The 15,200-nt window shown below is 34.1% G+C and overlaps 1 protein-coding gene and 1 long non-coding RNA gene across 12 annotated transcripts; both read left to right on the top strand.

Annotated features, from left to right (window-relative positions):
- Positions 1-571: 571 nt before the first annotated feature.
- Positions 572-7,389, top strand: LOC147509659 (uncharacterized). Its single transcript, XR_015218558.1, has 6 exons — positions 572-704; positions 815-996; positions 1,846-1,920; positions 4,395-4,489; positions 5,059-5,956; positions 6,890-7,389. It is a non-coding gene; the product is annotated as an uncharacterized LOC147509659 (long non-coding RNA).
- Positions 7,390-9,601: 2,212 nt separating this feature from the next.
- Positions 9,602-14,931, top strand: LOC147509658 (uncharacterized). Of its 11 annotated transcripts, none has more exons than XR_015218549.1 (4): positions 9,602-10,110; positions 12,878-12,991; positions 13,271-13,369; positions 14,764-14,931. XR_015218549.1 is itself a non-coding variant. In XM_086601916.1 (4 exons), the coding sequence occupies exons 1-3, from the start codon at positions 9,847-9,849 to the stop codon at positions 13,366-13,368; spliced, it is 453 nt and encodes a 150-aa protein (XP_086458042.1). In that variant the 5' UTR covers positions 9,602-9,846; the 3' UTR covers position 13,369; positions 14,764-14,931. The 11 variants fall into 11 exon arrangements, 3 of the variants coding, with proteins under 3 accessions (XP_086458042.1, XP_086458043.1, XP_086458044.1); XR_015218550.1 differs by having other exon boundaries at positions 14,712-14,931; XM_086601916.1 differs by having other exon boundaries at positions 13,294-13,369.
- Positions 14,932-15,200: the final 269 nt, after the last annotated feature.

Below are 15,200 nucleotides of genomic sequence, written 5' to 3'. Positions count from 1 at the left end.
CCTTCAAAAACAACAAAAGGACCAAGTTTCAAAGCTAACAAAGTAACAACACAATACAAAACAATGCAATTATCTTTTGTGGGATAGCTAAAAAGATAAACATATGATTTTAAGGCATGTATTCTTCTTGAATATTGAATCAAGTAGTAATATTGTTATAAAACTTAGACCTTTGCATTGTTAGGTTCTAAATTATTTGCTCTAATGATAAAATAGACATTGTTTGTTTTTAGTATAGTATTGTCCAGTACTTAGTTAAGTTCTCATCGATTGAACTATCTGAGAGATTATGATTAATCGGCTTAAATTAGTTGTGGTACGTCAAAAAACATGTTTCTACCATAATTTGTTGTAACTTAGTTTAGGCCTTGGAATGAAGGCATGGGTTTTACACTTTTGCTGTTTTTGCGCTTGGTATTGATGTCTCCTTTGATACTGCCAGTCGAGACCTCACCAAGTGCAATGTTGGCTTGACCTTTTCAAATGAGTCTTAATTGCTACTATGACTGCGAAGTGTAATTATATTGATTTTTATTTGTGGAGTGCTGATTTAGTGTGTTTCCATAGTATCCAGGAATGGCAAAGGGTGAAACTCTCAATGTGTCCTACTATTCTTGAGCTCGCTCATAGTTTTACAACTAATGGGTACACACACATTCGGTACACAGCACGCATTGGACCCCATCACCATCGTGAAAGCACGGGTTAGATACACTGTAGCTTTTAGATGATTTGCTACTGGTACTAATTTTTTTTTAGCATAGTTGACATTAGCTAAGAAGTGGATTTAAAACATGGGAGTGGTTGTCGACAGGGGAAATTGGAATAAATCTTCCTCAGTTCCTGCTAAACATTGATGAGGGATTTGGTTGGGATAGTTGGAGTCTGTCATATATCTCTCAAGGTCATCAAAGTATATGGGAAACTGTGCCATGCATCGAGCATTGTCTACATACTATGATACCTCTTCTTCATGAAACCGTCTTTGGCTCCCAAGTATGGCTATTTTGCAAGATGTATTATCATTTAAAATTAAGCTGAAATTGAATGGACATTCGGGCTTTGATGGCTAGTTTTGTTTTCTTTTTGCATACACAAAATAGACAATATATAGTATAATATCCAGTATTTTTTCTGCTTTGGAATGAGAAACAGTCTCCCTCTCCTACTGATTCCTTCATGATACAACAAGGTTATGGATGTATTCATTAAGGCAGCTGGTTACATTGAAATTCCAGTTCGTTGGAATGATGGTGAACCCTTTCTTAGTCGTGATGTTCATTTACACCCCATATAAAAGAATGCAGTTTTGTTGATATAATTGTTTTGATTAGAGAATTATTTTTCATATATTACTTCAATTGGCTTCTTTCTAACTTAACCCCTCCCCTCTTTTTTAGAATGCTATTACATGATCTGATGTATGATCGTCTCTGATTCACACATTATTCCATTTCTTTTATATTGCCATGATGTTTAACACTCTGGCTTCTTGCAAATTTGCCTCCACAATTTGGTCAATGTAAGTTATTATTTTGTTCAACATTTTACATTAACTTATTATTATACCATAGTCTAAAGGAAATTTTTTCGTTTGTTGTTCAAGGATTATAGATCCCTGAGTTCCATAATCTATTATTATTAGTTTAATGTATTCTGAATAGATTGGGATTTTAATCACGATTAATTAGTTACTTATGAATGAGTCATCTACTTTTTGTTTTCTAGCATTCAAACTCTCTTTTGTTATAGTTAGGCATAGTTGCACGATTTACAATTGTTAGCAAATATTGATTTTATAATTCATAGTATTCTTATAGTTTATTCATTTTTGTGGCTTCGTAGTTGCTATGAAGAAAAGTGAAAGGTGGATTTTGTACGGTAAGCAAAGTACTGTGCAACTCTTATATTCCCTCAAAGGTACTGCTTTCCTTTCTTCTTTCTTCTCTAGGTGCATGGTAAGTCATAGATTATTATGGACAAAATATAGTTAGAAATAATGTATGGGAAATGGTATGCTGTGAGTGTAAGGTAGTATGGTTAAGTATGTTTATATATGTGAGATTTTTAATGAATCTTAATGCATTCATTCATCGACCCATCTATCTTTGACAATGACCGCATAAATGAATTGTTAGTAATGAGTGTGTACCCTCTATCTTGATGATAAAATTTTGCTTGGAATGTCAGAAAGGGATTCAATCTGAATTTCTAGCCAAATGCATTTAAATTAACCTATTTACAATATAAGATTGACTATAAGTGAGATATATAATTTTGTAAGTAAGAGAGTGGAATAAGCCCTTGGATGAAATGAGGATATATATTTTGATTTGGTTCCTTGCCCCTCGCCATATTATCATTTTATTTGATTGCATATATTTATAAGTATGGAATATTCTACTTTAACAACATGTTCATTCTTTGACACAGCTAATTGTATTCAAGGGATTTCTATTAGTATGTAGATTGTGATTAACTCGGAGTATGAATTCTTTTAAGTTAATATTATTGTTAATTACGACGTTGTGTTAGCCAATTGGCAGCAAATTTGTGGGCTGCATGTTAAGTAGTGAAAGGATAATAAGCTCTTAACACAAAACATCAAATCTTAGTCAGTACTATTGACATTGCGTTTTGAGAAGAAATGCAAACATTTATTAAGTGCTCATATATAGTTACTAATCTTAGTTTGGGATTCATAACTCATGGGATGGTCCAGTTACACTTAGCTTGGAAAGATCACAGTCGAAACTCCAAAATATCAGCTTCCGAAATCCACCACTAAATATGAGATCCGTAAATATTTCCCTTCTATAGTAGCCCAAGTCACCTATGATCCTTCCCAAACTAAAGGAAACCGAGACGGTGGCTTCAGTATCCTGGCCAGTTACATTGGTGTCATTGGACAACCCCAAAATACCAAACCTGAAAAGATAGCCATGACTACACCTGTTATAACCTTGACGGAATCCGAAACAATAGCCACAACAACACATGTTGCATGAAGTTAATTGAAAGTATTAGAACAATCACAAAGCTATTCATTAATGGTCTACACAAATTGCACTGTAGCTCTGACCCAACTGTCCAGCAGCTCATGGAAGGGTTGATTGTTACCCTAACCTATAACGGAGAAGGATAAGAATATTAGGGAGGGTAACGAGTATACTTCTGCCCCAAATTTTCAAAGCATCAGTACAACAGCCATACAAGTTAAGAAAATCTCCGATGTACTGAAGTAGGGTTCTCCCACCTGTGCAGCTAATTGGCCTGCCTTCACATATTTTGAAAGATTTGATCAAAAGGGGGTTACTACTGGTACATTAGCTATTAAGGGACAAACTCTCTTCAAATGCTACTGGTGAGAACAAGGATAATTTGAGTGACAAAAAAGGAATATTACTACAAAAGTACTTCTCTTTGGAAATCAGAAGAGAAAAAAGGAAGATTACGAAAATGAGGAGGACAAAAATTAAAGCACTATCATTGCCAAAGAAAACCACAAAACCTCTTTCTCCCACTAAAACCCTTTCTTCTCCTCACTCATTACACAGAATACATATCCAACAACAATAGTTCTTGACATCATAGTGAAAACCCTCCTTATTCAAACCCTTCTCGAAATTCTATTATTATCTCAAATCAAAAGTCAAAACCCCACACTTAATTGATTCCCCACCTCTACTTATTCACTGTTGATCAACACAAGGTGTTTCTAATCAAGTTCAAATTCATTTTAAGAGCAAAAAGATGAAAGCCCAATGATTTTTATGAAGGTCAAGAGTCTGGACAATCAGCTGCAAAGCCCTCATCCGCAGTTAGTATTGTTTATTAACCAATTCCTTTGTTGTATATTATATAGGTAAAAAGTGAGAAGAAAAAATTAGTGAAAGTTTGAGACAAAATGATAAAGTTGTAGAGTAAATTGATTCATTCAATCTTTGGTACCCGAATGAAACGTAATTTATGATATACAAGTATACTGATATGGGTTGAAATATTGTATTTATTATTATTATTTTATGTTTTTTAGTGAGCCCAATCACAGTCAAATATATTTAACCATTAACACAGTCCAATTCTATAGAAATGGTTTCTACTAATTCTCTTCTTATTTTTCGTTATGTGCACGTATTGGTGAGGTTGAATACATTAATTAAATTACATACCAAAGAAAATGCAATAGTTATTTTGATGACAATCCCTTTACAGTTTATGAGATAAATTTCTATGATTCACCCCTCCACCTGCCATTCGTTTTATATATAGTATTGGCTGCATCAAGTTAGATTGTTTTATGTATAGTTAGTAACACACTTAAACAATACAATTTACAAAAAAATAAAAAAAATAACAACAGATTTTTTGTCAGGCAACTTTCTTCTCCTTAGAACTGGGAGTCTATTACACTTGGAGAGAAGGCAATGGAACTGTATATGGGAGCCACGGTCGTAGCTTTGCTTTGTCGTGAATACAATTGATCGAGGTGTGTCTATCCTTTTTCTTTTACTACCTTTAAGATGCGGATTTAGATTGATTTTGGTGTTCACTCACTTCAAGTTTTTTTTTTCTTTGTTCGCATTGGATTAAAGTTCAGTAGCCCGTAATAAGAACTAACAATTGGCAGTTTCTGTTGCATCTTGTGTGAGACTGGCATTATTGTGGTGTCAACTTTTTTTTTACATTACTACTATGTTTACACTTCTCTATTAAATATGAATTGGTCATAAGATTAAAAACACTGTATCCTTCAGGGTTGATGTAACCATTTTTTACGGGGGTTCTTTATATCTTTATCTATATACATAATATAGCTCAACCCATGTCAATTCAACCAATTGCTCAAGCATTGGAATTAGATCGAGTTTGTTTTAAGTATTGCGGCTATATTTTCTCTTCATCTACTTTGAAAGACTATAGAATTCAGCTGTCATGTATAAGAGTTTCCTGAAGTAGTCCTAAGTACAAGGAATTGATGGAGCAAATGTCAATCTCCAAAGCAGGTAACCTGAATGATCAAATTGACTTGGGAATCTAGAAATTACATTTTTGCAGGTGTTTATGCACTTCATATGTTTTCACCCAATGCCACTGTAGATTTGCACTTTTTTCAAAGCCTCCTCTTCCATTTCAACCAGAAAACAACAAAATGTTTCCATGTTATTTGCTTCTTCTTTGAATGTGAACCTGTACTCCCTCCATTCATATTCACCAAATTCATCTTTTGTGGTAAGACTTGGAACTTTGCCAATTACATCAAATCTTTTTCGGTCGACAGAGAGCATCAGTGCATCCTTCAGAAACAGATAAAAGAGATGACATAAGTCATGCAACCCAAATTTGACAACTAATGATTACAAAAAGATGAAACCTGTCCACTTTATGTCATTCTAAAGTATTAAGTAAATTTATTCATTTTTTAGGTTACACAATTCTATTGTTTTATCAAGGGTGATAGAGGTTTATGTCTTCCTCAACTTAAGATACGTTGGCATTGAGTTGTGGTAGGTATGATATTTATAAATAAAAGCACTAATCACTAAAAAAAAACTTAAACTTCCAGGTGAGATTAGGTTCCATGTTTGACAATGTCTTGGTTAATGATTATCCCGAATATGCAAATAAGTTGGCGTGTGAGCTAGCTTTCTGGGCTAACGATAGGTTTTAATTTTTTTTTTCCTGCGTTTGGAGCTGCTCCCCATTTTTTTGCTGGACATGTCCCAAAATGCCATGGTTTGTTGATACTAAATACAAAACAAGGATCTTGGCAACCAAATAAGAGAGAGAAGTGCAAAGAACAATCAATAGGGGAAAAAAACACATCTCAAAGGTAGCTTCGATTCAACAACTTATCAGATTGCAACAACTTATCAGATTGTCCTCTAGGGGTGATTGTTCTACACTTCAAGTTGGAACTTTTCTACTGCCTCCGAAGCAGCTAAGCCCATTCAAGGTACAAGATTTTAATTTTTTTACTCTTTTGGTTTGCATTGTTCTTTTGATTTGTCTAGTTTACTAATAATTGTGTGTATAGATTCTATTGTTTTATTGGATACTAAACAATATTGGAATACCCCATTGATGTCTGATGATATATAGTCGACACCCCCAATCAGTAACTATGATGCACTAGAATTTCTTTATTGATAAGTACTATTGGAGGTTGAATTTTACGCCTTTATGCTAATAAGGGTCTTGGGAAGGTATTAGTAATGGTCACACTAAAAATTGTTTTGAGGATGATGAGCAAAAATAAAACTCCATTCCACATCTCACTTCTTTGAGTATCTAGATTAAGTTTTGCACACCACACACAAGACATCAAATGTAATTGGTATCTTAGAACTCAATGGAGTATGCCGACTCGCTCGACTCCACAAAACCCATATTTCTTCTTCACGTAGAACCCCCAAACGACAACTCTAAAACCGCTCATCTTCTCACGGCCTCTCTCTCTCAAATCTCACCGTGGTGTTGTTCTCTAATCATCAAACTGAGATGGTGGTAAGTGCTTACTCTTTATTCTTTAACACAATAATCCAATCATCAAATTTAAAGGTACAACTTTTTTTCAAAATTTCTATAGTTTTACTTTGATGGGGTTTATGCTATTAGTTGATTGCTTAAACATTGCACACTTAGCTAGCTGCCCACCCAAAAAGAGGTCCCTTGGTTTATGCATGCTATTTGCAGTTGGCATAATATTAGTTGATTGCTTGATTTTACGAGGAAAGAAAACAATGATTAGACAGATGCTTTAGAGTCCAACCGATTTAAGAAAAAAACAAAATATGTAGTGCAACATTAAGGTAAGGGAAGCGATGCTTTGAAAAGAACTGTGGGGAAATAATGCTTAAAAGTGATCACCTACGAATATTTGATATAGGTCCATCATTCATTAAATGGGAAGACTGGGGCAGATGTTACCCATATAAGAATAGCTTGGTTGAAATGGAGGTGTAATTCGGGCATGTATGGTGCAGAATGTTGGGCAACGAAGAAACATACTACTTCATATATTTTAATGGAAGTGTGCTCTGTGCCTTAGGAACCCAATGGACTAATCAATTTCGTCCTTTGCTTCTCTAGATACAAATTAATTAAAAAAAATGTGTCTATCTAATAGATTTTTTATAGTGGTTAAAGATTTCCTGGTTGTATATGAGAAATAAAATTCTTAGAAGTGGTACCTTGACAGTCCAACTTTAGGCTACTGAGATAGTCTGACTCATTTTATAAACTGGCCGGACATTGATAGTGTGATAATTTGGGGATAGAATTTTGTATAAGGCTGGACTAGGATGTACTTCTGCTTGGGATAAGGAAATATAATGGCCAAACACTGTTGATGATCTTTACGTACTAAATATAATTTGTGTTTTCTTTTATGTATGATATCAGTGCTGCAATGTATATTTTTTGAACTCTGGATCTGATCCGAAGTTGGATAGTATAACTCCTTTAAGATTCAAAAGTTCAATCTACGAAAAGCCTAGTTGTAGGTCTCCTTCAAGAATTTTTATCAAGATGTTTTAATTATTTTGAAGGGATTTTGGTGGAAAGACAATAGTTTATCTGCCTTTGGCGTGGAAGATGAGTGTCAAAAAAACAAATTGTGATAGAAATAATTCCTACTGAGCAGCTTGTAACATGTGATTCATGCTAGTGAAAGATTCCTATTGTGATAACTATTATTTGTCTCAATACTTCAACATTGCAAATGGTGCAATATGGTGTACAAACAAATATTCATTATCACCTATATCATGATATTCATCTAGATTTGAAATTGACATCGATTTGTCTTTTGCTACTGCTGATGCATCAGCCAGAAAAGATGTACGCGTTACACTTACTAGATCAAGGTTTGAGAGCTTGCAATCCCCTTCAAAAAAAATTAAAAAAATATAAACCCTTCAAACAAAGTATGCAATAAATCATTACTTATCAATATACATATATTATTTATTCAAGTGGACTTTAGGCTTTTGAGTCATTAGCTATCTATGTAGCAAGTTCGGCCATGGGCCGGGCCAAATGGCTAGTATATATATAAAGATCGGCTATCGGGGTTGTTGGCATTGGGAGCTACTTAATGCCTCTATTTATGATGGGCTAAGAAGACAAATAGAGTTATTGTTGCCAACGCTTTTTGATGAAAGGGATGTTAGATCTTGGTCACTGACACCGTCTGGAATTTTTTCTACGGAAGGTTTAAAGATATGCTTACAACATGATTATAACTTATAAGCATTAATTGTTGAAGTGGTTCTCAAATTATTCTTGGTTGGTTTTATCTTTTATGGCGGAAAAGGCCCTCCTTGGTTTCTTAAGCGCACATGGTCGATTGTTTTAGAGATGGTGAATAATTTGAATGCTACTTTTCTCCATGTATATGTATACTCGTGACTGCTCTATCACTGTTTATTGAACTGATCCTGGGTAAAGTAGGTTGAGGGTCGTACAAGTAGCGATAACTCGATAAGAGTAGGGTGCACGTCAGCAGCACCGGTGTAACAATGTTTTTCTTGATCTTCAAACTTAAAAATGTCAATTCTAACTTAATGGCAAGCCATACATGTGTTATCTTTTTTATATATATATATATATATATATATATATATATATATATATATATATATATATAATAGCAATCTCTTTTGCTGCACTATAAAGGTGTCCACGTAGGCAAATTTTAAGTACCCTATTTTACTCCCGAGAAGTCAAAAGAGGGATTACAAAAAAAAAATGGAGAAAAATGTCCCACTTAGAATGGAAACCCGCCTAAAAAACCCACGACTGTTCCCAAAAAAAAAAAGAAAAACCCACTACTAAAATGAAAAACAACCCTTGAGATTCTCCGATGAGTACATATTCATGAGCAATCAGAAAAAAAAAAAAAAAAAAAAAAAAAGAGGAAACAATGAATCGGCAGGAAAAAATAATAATAATAAAAAATAATAAAAAATAACAACAACAACAACAACATCTAACAGAGAATCTATTTTTTTTAAAAAAAGAATTCATGACAAACAAAACACTCTAAAACCCACCGCACCTCTTTCCAAAACCCAAACAACACTTCATCTTCCCATCCCATCACATTTCATCCCCGTGACAGTTGATAAGTGCAACATTTCTAATGTGGGACTCCTGCGCATGATATTCAAGGTCTTCACTTATGAGAGAAAAAATCCTGTTGTTCAAGAAAAGTCGTCACTTGGTAGAAAGGTAGGCCTCTCATAACACATCTAGATTGATTTTAATTATTAGTTATGTTTGAAGCTTAGGGCATTGGTATTTCTTCGAAGAAAAACTAGCTGATTGGAGAATTTTGTGTTTTGAAGAACAAACATCTAACTCCAAAGAACTGATTCAATTATACTGGAATTAACTCTTTCGTTTGTTACCACATACAAATAAAAAAAATGCATTTTGCGGGCTACGGAGTATTTAGATGAATTTTTTAGTCCTATATATGCGTTTTTACCACAAAAACAAGCAATCATGTGCTGATTCTGATTTTACCTAAAGAAAATGTATGTTTGGTTTTGATAGACTTCCAATATCAAGTATATATCATTAATTCCGAATTTAATAGATACAAATCTAACATGAAATTTTTTTAGTTCGACCATTGTTGATTGGCTCTTTTTTTGCCCAATTATTTTATGAGCCTTTTAAAGTTACTGATTTCAAACCGGTATTCTTCCATCCTGAACTATGAGCTGCTAGCAAGACTTAAGGATTTGAACTGTGGTAAACGTTACTTCACTTGGTTCTTTTTTTCCTAATACGCTTGGTGTATTTTTCCTTCTTTACCAAAATAATGATAGAGGTTGGATGTCCAAGTGTTTGACCGAGGATGCAAAGAGATACATAGATGATTTCCTTTCAAATGTTGAAGACATAGACCTTATATTGCATTATGGGGAAAGTGAAGCTGTTGGGTGCTCTACAAGATCTACTTCTCTTCCTATTGAAATGGATGGTGTTGTTTTGCAATGGTTGCAGTGGGAGACTGGTAATGATGGCTCTCCTCTATTGTGCAAGAGTAAGGAGGAAGTTTCACGGATTCCAGAAGATATTTCATATGGTTCACTTCAGGTAATTATTTTTCCAAACAACTGCTATTATTTTTCCAGAGGATTTTTTGTTTGTATTGACTTGGAACCAATGATGGGGGTATATGAAAAACAATTCTTTACTCGTGTTGAGCTGCCAAAATGATATTGGTACTGTGTTTGTCTTTCAAGGTAACGAATCTCTAATTTTAACTTTTTTTTTTTTTGCTATTATTAAATTTGTAGATAAATTGATGGACGCTAACATAAAAGGCTATGTGATTTATGGGGAGAGAAAGTGGGAGCAACTTCTCTATCTAGAGTCCATCACTGTTCTGGAAAAAATAATGACACTTTTTTCAATACTTAATTTGTGTGTTTCCTTTTTTTTTAATAAGTAAATTAGGTATACTATTTGTTTTAAAATGGATTAGCCATTAGGTGAATTGTATTGTGTAGTCGATTGGGAATCTTTTGAAGTAACCAACTTGATATACAATTGCATATTAATTAATTGATCTCGGAGGACTCCTGTTAGTTGCATATTACACACCCCCTTAATTGTGCTACCTTATATTATTTTTTCTCTTTATTTGTTAAGAAGTTCATTTAATAGTGCTACCTTAATGTTTTTCTCATTTACCATGTTCTTAGCATATATATAGTTTTTCTCAAATGATTGTTCTACCCAATTTACTTTGTTTTTTGTTTGCAAATTAATCAAGATAAAATTATTTATTTATTTATTTTATTAATCTTTATTTATATGCTTTTACTTAATACAAGTATTACGTACTTGGACGTGATTTCTAATTTTGTATAGACTATAGAGCATCGAGGGACACATAAATATATGGTTTAGAGTGTTCCATGAGCACTTTAAGTATTGTGCTAATTGTTATTGATTGTAGAGTTAAGGCAGGGTCACTCATTTTGAGTTAACGAAGTGCCAACCCACACCCACACTATGTACATACTTACGTAGTATGCATTACAAATGCCGAGTAGCTTGGATTTTTTTTAAGAAGTGCATGCTATGTCTGTAACAGAGTCAGGCATTTCAAGTATATATCATAGCAGTCCCCTTTTAAGCACTCTTAGGGTGTCCACATCAGATTTTTACTCACAAATATTAGGAGAGAAAAAAATAGGAATATTACTAACTCCTTTTGACCCTCGAGTAATCGGGGAAAAATAAAACAAACAAACAAACAAACAAACAAACTTTCGGTTAAACCCCACTTTGGAACTCTCTCAATCTTTGCTAGTTACTTTGCACTTCAAAGTGTTGCTAAACCCCACACTTTGGCCACTGCATCAATGAATCACTCACCTAGAGAAGTCATTAATTTCTCTCTTCAACCTCATTAGACTCTAGGGGTTACTCACCTAAAGAAGTCATTAATTTCTCTCTTCAACCTCATTAGATTCTAGGGGTTTGGTGAGGAATTTTTCAGGTGAGATCTTCTGCTCTTTTGCAGTTTTTATTGATTGCTTGAGAAATCTACACTAAAAAGGTTTGTTTACTTACTAAGAAAAAATATTTACTTAACTCAGAGTAATGACGAAAAGAAGGTGGGTTATTAACTTCTTCAGTAGTCATGATGGTGAAGACAAAAAAATAGAGTTAAAAAAAAAAGTGTTGGAGAGTAGGGGAGTTGGGTTGCTGGAGGAGAAAGGGTCGATTTCACTTGGTGGAGAAGAAGAAGTCAGATCTAATTTTGGGTTGGTTTAACTGTAAACTTCATGATACCTTCGGCCAGAGAACTAGACTTTGATCCATCTACTTCTAGCTTCAATGTGACAAAGGCACAAGGTGACTCTCCCCACTGCTCATCTGGTCTTGCCACCACTGATGCTTCAAACACAAAGGGGGTATTGATACAGAAAGCTCTCTACCTCCAAGCTACTGATATTTTCACCCCCGGATATAATGATGTCCTTGGACCTATCCTTAATCTCTATATAGCCATCAAGGTGTTTCACCACAAGATCACCAGAATGAAACTGTCCACCAGAAAATTATATAATAGCAGTCCCTTTTCAAGCTCTCTGAGACTATCCACATCTATGTGTGTAATTTTGTGTTGGATTTGGTATTTCTCCCCAACTCGATCTTTTCTGTACTTAGACAAAAATATCCCCTTGGATTCCCATTTTGCCCCTTAATCACTTCATAATAACAAATAAGCGGGTTGTGAAGATAATCTGTAAGCTATGGATGCATTTGCTTAGCTTATATATATGACAAATAGTATTAGGAGTAATGGTATTGTGGATATTAGTTGTGCATTGTTTATATCAATACTACTAAGTCAAGTGATAGATATCTAAGTTTTGGTATATCAATTGGTGGAACACTTCATTATACACAATCGATTTTAACATAGTGACTTTTGAAGGTAGGTTCATTAATCAGTAAATAACTATTTTTTGCCTCTATCTGAAACCTCCGATTACCTTCATAATTGGCTATGTAGCGGGTTATTCTAACATAACAACATCAACAAAACATGCAAGCTATTATGGACGAAGAATACAATGAAATACAACTTGATAACAACTACTCTGAAATTGTTAAGCGTTTCACCCAATGTATTACAATTAGTTTAGAAATTTCTCATGAGTAGGCTTCATAGCGTAATTCCACATATTACTATATTAGTTTTTTTGTAATGATATAGTTCTATATCAGTTCTTGAATGGAATCATATTGTGTCATTGTGAGTAGTATGTGTTGGGTGCTACAGTGGAAGCTCACCAAATTCTTTTAACAAAACTTACTATGCATCTTCACTTCCTTTTCGCAGGTACATATGATGAACGATGCAAATATTTTGGAGGCAATTCAACTCATCAATGTGGATGCAGCAAGGCATCATGTGTTGGATTCATTGCACCCTTTCTTTACCTTGAATTGGAGTGTGAGTTTAGTTTAAGAGCATTAATGTCAGTCACCATAGGTACATATAAAATTTATCCTGTTGAACTACTTATGCTATTACTTTGAACTAGCATGTGGGTTATGGATAAGAGTATGATACATCAATACCACATGTTTCCTTTCAGCACTAGAAATGCTAGATATAACCAAATAAAATTTATGGGCTCAAAGTTAGCATCTATTATGACACTTAACGCTTCACGTCCCGTTATTTGTTGCTACTAAACTTCAATGTTTACCTTTCTATGCCCTGATGCAGCCACAATGTTATATGTGATGCAGTTGATAGCGAGTCTGAAACTGCTACCTTTGAAGCTAAAGTCGAGTAGACCACATTCTTGCATCATTACAAAGTAAGGTAAGTTGATTTTCTAAATTACTTGTTTTCTCAACTTTGCTCCAGTTGTAAATCAATAGTCATTGTTGTACCATAAAAAAAAATATTAAAAGAAGAGAATTGCTAGCGTCCTGACCTACTACGTGACAAAATAAATTACCTGTTGACATTTTACACAAGTTTCTATTTTTCAATAATAAAAAACAAATAAATCAGTTGAGTTGACTTATATTCTTCCAAACCAAATAACAGTTAGTTAGAACCCAATATAGCCACCATTGTTCCAAACACCACCAACAACTTTCCAACACTGGCGAATGGTACATATTTGATTTTCATAAAGTAGTGATTGCAAAGGTTCCATCGAAGACACAAATAACTTTGTCGATTGTCAGATCCGGTAATGGGTTTACACACCTTTTCCAAATTCTTTTAAATTTCAAAAAAAAAAAATGTTTGAGATTGTATAACCTTCAAACCCAATCTTAAGTGAAGAAAAACAAAGTGGAAAAAACAATTTTTTATGGGATTCAAAGTTGTTGGGTTAAAACAAAAGTGTTCAAATGTTTATTTTGTTTGAGTTTAATTAATTATGCAAGAGACTTCATTTTAACATAAACATATATTTACTTGAAAGTTGTTGTTTATACAGTGGATTTTCATTGAATTATTATTTCTTTGTGGATAGTGAGCATTTATTTTTCCGATGAACTTCTGGTGAGCAGTTTAAGGAGAGTGTATTAAGTTTATTTTTTAATTTTGAATCAAGTAACTGGTCAAGTCATTTTCCTTTCACTTAATTTTGTCTCATAGTAGGTCAGGTCCGTCCTACCCCCTTAAAGGGTCAGGACGCTAGCAATTCTCTTAGAAGAATTGTGGTTTGCGTAATATATTATATTCACACAACTTGGACCAGTCCCTCCTTCGTTCACCACCATTCCCAGAAGGCTATGTGTCTCCAATGTCTGAAGCAGAGAAAGGCTTTGAAAAACAGCAAGGGACTGAGACACAAGTACCTGTGGACCCTATCATTGACCAAGGTCCATCTAAGAGGTTAAAATATTAGAACAGATCTCCATGGTTACATAATCTTCTGCCGCACAGGTGAATAAGTTATCATATACATGCTAAGGTTTGAAATTCGACTTTAGCACAGTGGAGAATATGAAAGCATACAATGAACATATGGGGTTATACAGTACAAGAATTCTTTTCTAATATAGTGCTGCAATGAGGTGTTAATTCTACTCTTTTCTTATGTTAAGTTTGCTTTAATTTTTACAGTGGGCAAGTTGTTTATAACCCATTTCCGTTCCAATTTGTTATTTTAATTTAATTGTGATAAAGATAATTGCTTGGTAAGGACTTTTGGCAAGGCACTCGGCTATTAGCCATTGATGTAGCTGCTGCTTTAGGGTTGCTACAAAGAACTCTTTTGGGAGATGAACTAACGGATAAGGAAAAACAAGCACTTCAAACAAATGGAACTGACTAGGCATTGTTGGCATTCTCATGCTTCTTCCCGTGAGCACTTAATCCCCATATTCCTTTTTGTTTTTCAAATATAATTTTTAATTCTGTGTTGGTAAAGTAACCTGACTGCATGATAATCTCATGGCAAGTTATCGCATCTGAATTTTATATATGCTTAATGTATGGCTGGACCTATATATATCTTTTGTGCTTCTTCTTATTACAATGAGACCAAGGTGATTAAGTCTACAAGAAAAAAAAATAAAAATAAATTAAGTCTCTCTGCAGATAATGGATAACAGGATGAGTAAACCGTGGAACTTAAGTAAACATATTCTTTCTTGGGTGTGTGTTTGTGTACAAATTATGTAAGATGATG

This window comes from Coptis chinensis, chromosome 3 (genome assembly GCF_015680905.1).
Source record: "Coptis chinensis isolate HL-2020 chromosome 3, ASM1568090v1, whole genome shotgun sequence".
NCBI lineage: Eukaryota > Viridiplantae > Streptophyta > Magnoliopsida > Ranunculales > Ranunculaceae > Coptis > Coptis chinensis.
Note: the sequence above shows the minus strand (reverse complement) of the source record. Positions and strands in the feature narration are given on the sequence as shown.